The sequence below is a fragment of the Aythya fuligula genome, chromosome 30 (genome assembly GCF_009819795.1).
Source record: "Aythya fuligula isolate bAytFul2 chromosome 30, bAytFul2.pri, whole genome shotgun sequence".
Lineage (NCBI taxonomy): Eukaryota > Metazoa > Chordata > Aves > Anseriformes > Anatidae > Aythya > Aythya fuligula.
Window position 1 is genome coordinate 944,949 of NC_045588.1, and position 6,945 is coordinate 951,893.

A 6,945-nucleotide genomic window follows, 5' to 3' on the forward strand; every position below is an offset into this window, starting at 1 on the left:
TGGATACTGGAGGGCACTGGGGGGTACTGGGAACACTGGGGGGTACTAGGGGATACTGGGAGCAGTGAGGATGGGGGATTGTTAGGGATAGTGGGGCATACTGGGAGCACTGGGAGCTACTGGGCCGTACTGGGAGCACTGGGGAGGAGGAGTTATTGGGAGTACTGGGCGATACGGGGAGCACTGGGCGATACTGGGAGCACTGGGCCGTACTGGGAGCGCTGGCCCCGCCTCCCCGGAAGCCCCGCCCCCCTCCGCCCCTCGATCCTTGACGTCATCACTGGGCGCCGCGCGCGCCGCGCCAGGCCCCTCCCCTTCCGTGACGTCACAATCAGGCGCCCTCCCCCCGCCATGTTCCGCGCCGGGCCCCGCGGAGCCGCCGCCGCCGCCTGGGCCTGGGCCCGGGCCGCGCGGGTGAGGGGCGGGGCCTGGGGGCGGTGGGCGGGGCTTGGAAGGGGGTGGGGGTGGGCTGGGGGGAGGTGGGCGGGGCCTGGGGGAGGTGGGCGGGGCTTGAGTGGAGGTGGCCTTGCGGGGGGTGGGGGGCTGGGAAGAGTGGGCGGGGCCTGGGGGAGGTGGGAGGGGCCGGTGTGGGGTGGGCGTGGCTTGGAGTGGGGGCGTAGGGAGGTGGGCGTGGTCTGGGTAGGTGGGCGGGGGCTTGGAGGTGGTGGGAGGAGCGTGGGGAGGTGGGCGTGGCTTGGAGGTGGTGGGAGGGTCTTGGGGAGGGGGCGGGGCTTGGGGGTGGAGGTGAGCTTGCGGGGGGTGGGGGGTTTGGAGTAGGGGGCGGGGCTTTGGAGGTGGTGGGAGGGCCTTGGAGAGGTGGGCGGGGCTTGGGGAAGTGGGCGTGGATTGGAGGTAGTGGGAGGGGCTTGGTGAGGGGGCGGGGCTTGTGAGGTGGTGGGAGGGGCTTGGGGTGGGCAGGGACTTCGAGTTGGTGGGAGGGGCTTAGGGAGGGGGGCGTGGTCTGGGGAGGGGGGTGGGGCTTGGGAAGTGGTGGGAGGGCCTTGGAGGGGTGGGTGGGGCCTGGGCGAGGTGGGAGGGGCCTGTGTGGGGTGGGCGTGGCTCAGAGGGGTGGGCGGCGGTCTTGGGATGTGGGCGGGGCTTGGAGAGGTGGGAGGGGCTTGTGGGGAGGGGGGCGGGGCCTGCTGGGGGGGGTCCTTGGGGCTGGGGTCCCGCTGACGGCCGTGAACCCGCAGGGGGCGGCGAGCACCGGGAGCGGCGGAGGTGAGTGGGGGGGGACGGGGATGGGGATGGGGGGGCACTGGGGAGACTGGGGGGACTGGGGGACACTGGGGGGGCGTTGGGGGGATGGGGGGGGCATGGGGACAGGGGGGCATCGTGGTTGGGGTCATCATTAGGGACAGGGTGGCTGTGGGGTCGGGGTCATCATGGGGACAGGGTGGCCGTGGGATCAGGGATATTGGGGACAGGGTGACTGTGGGGTCGGGGTCATCATTAGGGACAGGATGGCTTTGGGGTCAGGGACATCCTTGGGGACAGGGTGGCCATGGGGCTGGGGACATTGGGGACAGGATGGCTGTGGGGTCGGGGACATCATGGGGACATTGGAGACAGGGTGGCTTTGGGGTCGGGGATATTGGGGACAGGGTGGCTGTGGGATCAGGGACATCTTTGGGGACAGGATGGCCATGGGATTGGGGTCATCATGGGGACAGGATGGCTTTGGGGTCAGGGACAGTGGGGACAGGATGGCTGTGGGGTCGGGCTCATCATGGGGACAGGGTGGCCATGGGGTTAGGGACATCCCTGGGGACACTGGGGCCATGGGGCTGGGGACATTGGGAACAGGATGGATATGGGGTTGGGGACATCTTTGGGGTCAGGGTGGCTTTGGGGTCGGGCACACCACGAGGACATCACCGCCCCCATCCCCTCATCCCCCAACAGAGCTCCCGTCCCCTACACCCCCCCTGTCCCCCCAACCCCCCCCATCCCCCCCGTCCCCCCCGCCGCCCCCGTTGTCCCCGTTGTCCCCGTCCCGGTCCCCGTTGCTGCGTTCCTGCGGTGTCCCGGTGGCCCCGGGGGGGGTCTCGGCGCAGGCGTGGGTGGGGTCCCTGCGGCACCCCCAGCACCAGCGCCTGGGGCTGGCCCAGCTGCACCCCGACGTCTTCGCCATCGCGCCCAGGTAGGGGGGGCTTATGGGGTCGGGGGGGGGGGATTTGGGGTCGGAGAGGGGGGATTTGGGGTCGGGGGGGGGATTTGGGGTCGGAGGGGGGGTTTTGGGGTCATGGGGAGGGCCTTTTGGGGTCAGAGGGGGCGGATTTTGGGGTTGGAAGGGGGGATTTGGGGTTGGAGGGGGGGCTTTTGGGGTCGGAGGGGGGGGGTTTTGGGGTTGGGATGGGGCTTTTGGGGTCATGGGGAGGGCCTTTTGGGGTCAGAGGGGGCGGATTTTGGGGTTGGAAGGGGGGATTTGGGGTTGGAGGGGGGGCTTTTGGGGTCGGAGGGGGGGGTTTTGGGGTTGGAGGGGGGCTTTTGGGGTCATGGGGAGGGCCTTTTGGGGTCAGAGGGGGCGGATTTTGGGGTTGGAGGGGGGGATTTGGGGTTGGAGGGGGGGCTTTTTGGGTTGGTTGGGGGTTTTGGGGTCGGAGGGGGGGCTTTTCGGGTCGGGATTTGGGGTCTAGGTGGAGCTTTGGGGTCGGAGGGGGGGGGGTTTGGGGTCGGTGGGGGCTGTTTTGGGGGTCGGGGGGGGGTTTGGGGTTGGGATGGGGCTTTTGGGGTCATGGGGAGGGCCTTTTGGGGTCAGAGGGGGCGGATTTTGGGGTTGGAGGGGGGGATTTGGGGTCTAGGTGGAGCTTTGGGGTCGGAGGGGGGGGTTTGGGGTCGGTGGGGGCTGTTTTGGGGTCGGGGGGGGTTTGGGGTCGGAGGGGGGGGGGTTGGGGTTGGGATGGGGCTTTTGGGGTCATGGGGAGGGCCTTTTGGGGTCAGAGGAGGCGGATTTTGGGGTTGGAGGGGGGGATTTGGGGTTGGAGGGGGGCTTTTGGGGTCGAGGGGGGATTTGGGGTTGGAGGGGGGGATTTTGGGGTCCGGGGGGGGGATTTGGGGTCGGAGGGGGGGGGGTTGGGGTCGGAGGGGGGGCTTTTCGGGTCGGGATTTGGGGTCTAGGTGGAGCTTTGGGGTCGGGGGGGAGGGTTTGGGGTCGGTGGGGGCTGTTTTGGGGTCGGGGGGGGATTTGGGGTTGGAGGGGGGGTTTTGGGGGCATGGGGAGGGCCTTTTGGGGTCAGAGGGGGCGGATTTTGGGGTTGGAGGGGGGGATTTGGGGTTGGAGGGGGGCTTTTGGGGTCGGGGGGGGGTTTGGGGTTGGGGGGGGGTTTGGGGTCGGGGGGGGGATTTGGGGTCAGAGGGGGGGCGTTTTGGGGTCGGGGGGGGGTTTGGGGTCGGAGGGGGGGCTTTTCGGGTCGGGATTTGGGGTCTAGGTGGAGCTTTGGGGTCGGAGGGGGGGGGTTTGGGGTCGGGGGGTGGGTTTGGGGTCGGGGGGGGGATTTGGGGTCGGAGGGGGGGGGGTTGGGGTCGGAGGGGGGGCTTTTCGGGTCGGGATTTGGGGTCTAGGTGGAGCTTTGGGGTCGGAGGGGGGGGGTTTGGGGTCGGTGGGGGCTGTTTTGGGGTCGGGGGGGGATTTGGGATTGGAGGGGGGGGGTTGGGGTCATGGGGAGGGCCTTTTGGGGTCAGAGGGGGCGGATTTTGGGGTTGGAAGGGGGGATTTGGGGTTGGAGGGGGGGCTTTTTGGGTTGGAGGGGGGATTTGGGGTTGGAGGGGGGCTGTTTTGGGATCGGAGTGTGGGGGGGTTGGGGTTGGAGGGGGCTGTTTTGGGGTCAGGGGTGTCACCTTTGGGGTCTAGGGGGAGCTTTGGGGTCTCTATTTGGGGTGTTGCGGTCTCCTTTTGGGGTGTTGGGGTCCCTATTTGGGGTGCTGGGGTCTCCTTTTGGGGTGTTGGGGTCCCCTTTGGGGTATGGGGTCACTGGGGGACCCCCGGGTGATGCCCCCACCCCGTGTCCCGCAGGCTGGACATCCTACACGCAGTGGCCACGTGGCAGAAGAACTTCAAGAGGATCGTGAGTGGGGTTTTGGGGTCGGGGGGGAGGATTTGGGGTTGGAGGGAGAGATTTGGGGGAGAGGGAGAGGTTTGGGGGCAGAGGGGGAAGTTTTGGGGCAAAGGGAGAGGTTTTGGGGCAGAGGGAGAGGTTTGGGGGGAGAGAAATGGGTTTTGGGGACAGGGGGAGAGGTTTTGGGGTGGGAGGGGGAGGTTTTGGGGTGAGGGGGAGAGATTTGGGGGAGAGGGAGAGGTCTGGGGGGAGAGAAAAGGATTTTTGGGGACAGAGGGAGAGGTTTTGGGGACAGGGAGAGGTTTTGGGGTGAGAAGGAGAGGCTTTGGGGACAGAGGGAGGTTTTGGGGCAGAGGAAGAGGTTTGGGGGAGAGGTTTTGGGGCAGAATAAAAGGTTTTGGGGCAGAGGAAGAGGTTTGGGGTGAGAGGGAGAGATTTGGGGCAGAGGGTGAGGTTTTGGGGTGAAAGGGAGAGGCTTTGGGGGGGAGGTTTTGGGGACAGAGGGAGGTTTTGGGGCAGAGGAAGAGGTTTGGGGGAGAGGTTTGGGGTGAGAGGGAGAGGTTTGGGGGGGAGGTTTTGGGGCGGAGGAAAAGGTTCTGGGGCAGAGGGAGATGTTGGGGAGATTTTTAGGGTGAGGGGGAGTTTTTTGGGGTGAGAGTGAGTTTTTTGGGGCAAGAGGGAGAGTTTTGGGGCTCAGGGGGAGTTTTTTGGGGCAAGGGGGAGTTTTTTGGGGCGAGAGGGAGTTTTTTGGGGCGAGAGGGACTTTTTTGGCATGAGTGAGGTTTTTGGGGCTCGGGGGGAGGTTTTTGGGGCAAGAGGGAGAGCTTTGGGGCAAGTGGGAGTTTCTTGGGGCGAGAAGTAGGTTTTTGGGGTGAGCAAGGTTTTTGGGACGAGAGGGATAGTTTTGGGGTGAGAGGGAGTTTTTTGGGGTGAGAGGGAGTTTTTGGGGTGAGCAAGGTTTTTGGGGCAAGAAGGAGAGTTATGGGGCTCGTGGGGAGGTTTTTGGGGTGAGAGGGAGAGCTTTGGGGCTGAGAGGGAGGTTTTTGGGGCTGAGAGGGTGGATTTTGGGGCCGAGAGGGCAGATTTTGGGGCGAGAAGAAGACCTTTGGGTGCCAGCGGGACACCTTTAGGCAGCGAAAAGAGGGAATTTTGTAGGACGGACAAACCTCGGGGTGACCGGGGCGGGTTTGGAGATTTGGGGTGGCTCGGGGGGTGGTCCCGGTGCCCGGGATTTTAATTTTAATTAAGATTTTAATTAAGATTTTAATTTGCCCCCCCCCAGAGCTACGCCAAGGTGAAGACTCGCGCCGAGGTGCGGGGCGGCGGGCGCAAGCCGTGGCGCCAGAAGGGGACGGGGCGAGCGCGGCACGGCAGCATCCGATCCCCGCTGTGGCGGGGGGGTGAGTGACCCCATAGGGTCTTTGGGGTCGGAGGGGGCTGTCAAAGCGCCCCAGAGTCCCCATTTAGGGTGTTGGGGGTCTCCTTCTGGGGTGTTGGGGTCCCCATTTAGGGTGTGGGGGTCTCCTTTATGGTGTTGTAGTTCCTTTGGGGTGTTGGGGTCCCTATTTGGGGTGTGGGGGTCCCTATTTGGGGTGTTGGGGTTCCTATTTGGGGTGCTGGGGTCCCCTTTTGGGCTGTGGGGGCCCCTATTTGGGGTGTTGGGGCTCCAATTTAGGATGTCGGGGCCCTATTTGGGGTGTTGGGGTCCCTATTTTGGGTGTTGGAGTCTCCTTTTGGGGTGTGGGGGCCCCTATTTGGGGTGTTGGGGCCCCAATTTAGGATGTTGGGGCCCCCATTTAGGATGTTGGGGCCCTATTTTGGAGTGTTGGGGTCTCCTTTTGGGGTGTTGGGGTCCCCATTTAGGGTATGGGGGTTTCCTTTATGGTGTTGTAGTTCCTTTGGGATGTTGGGGTTCCCATTTGAGGTGTCGGAGCTCCAATTTAGGATGTTGGGGCCCCCATTTAGGATGTTGGGGCCCTATTTTTTTGGGGGGGGACGAATTTAGGACCCCCCCGACCTCCCAAATCGACCCCATACAGGTGGCATCGCGCACGGCCCGCGGGGCCCCACCAGCTACTACTACATGCTGCCCATGAAGGTGCGGGTGCTGGGGCTGAAGGTGGCGCTCACCGTCAAGCTGATGCAGGTACGGGAGACCCCAAAAAACCCCAAATCCATCCCAAAGGGGGGTTTTTGGCTGTCCCCCGCTGACATTTGGGGTTTTTCTAGGACCAGCTGCACGTGGTGGACAACCTGGAGATGCCCACGGCCGACCCCCGGTACCTGCAGGACCTGGCGCGGTACCGCCACTGGGGCAGCTCCGTGCTCATCGTTGACGTGTGAGCCCCCCCCTGTCACCCCATTATCCCCCCCCCGTGTCCCCCAACCCCATCCCGGTGTCCCCAAACCCTGTCCCGGTGTCCCCAAAGCGTAATTTTCCCTTTTCTCCCCAGCGATGAGATGCCGGAGAACATCGAAAAAGCCGTGGCCGGCCTCAAAACCATCACCCTGATCCCTGTCATAGGTGAGAGCCCCCAAAAGTGCCCTGAAGTGTCCCCAAAATGTCCCTAAAGCAACCCCCAAAGCGTCCTCGAAGTGTCCCTGAAACTTCCCCAAAGTGTCCCCAAAGCGTCCCCAAAGTGTCCCAAAAGCCTCCACAGCACCCCAAAATGTCTCAAAAAGTCCCCAAAACATCCCCAAAGCACCCCAAAATGCCCCCAAAGCTCCCTAAAGTGTCCCCAAAGCACCCTAAAGCACCCCAAAACGCCCCCGAAGCTCCCTAAAGCACCCCAAAATGTCCCCAAAGCATCCCCAAAGCACCCTAAAGCACCCCAAAGCTCTCCAAAGCACCCCCAAAATGCCCCAAAGCATCCCCAAAGTGCCCCAA

At 64.3% G+C, this 6,945-nt stretch overlaps 1 protein-coding gene and 1 long non-coding RNA gene across 2 annotated transcripts; both read left to right on the forward strand.

Annotated features, from left to right (window-relative positions):
* Positions 1-378: 378 nt before the first annotated feature.
* LOC116500072 lies at positions 379-1,943 on the forward strand. The gene is made up of 3 exons (XR_004254263.1): positions 379-414; positions 1,194-1,221; positions 1,906-1,943. It is a non-coding gene; the product is annotated as an uncharacterized LOC116500072 (long non-coding RNA).
* Positions 1,944-1,964: 21 nt separating this feature from the next.
* MRPL4 (mitochondrial ribosomal protein L4) lies at positions 1,965-6,629 on the forward strand (the record flags this gene model as incomplete). The annotated part of the gene is made up of 6 exons (XM_032204956.1): positions 1,965-2,143; positions 4,016-4,067; positions 5,341-5,458; positions 6,098-6,204; positions 6,288-6,397; positions 6,512-6,629. Coding segments are annotated over 6 exons (684 nt in total), but the record flags the coding sequence as incomplete, so codon positions are not given.
* Between the last annotated feature and the right edge of the window lie 316 nt (positions 6,630-6,945).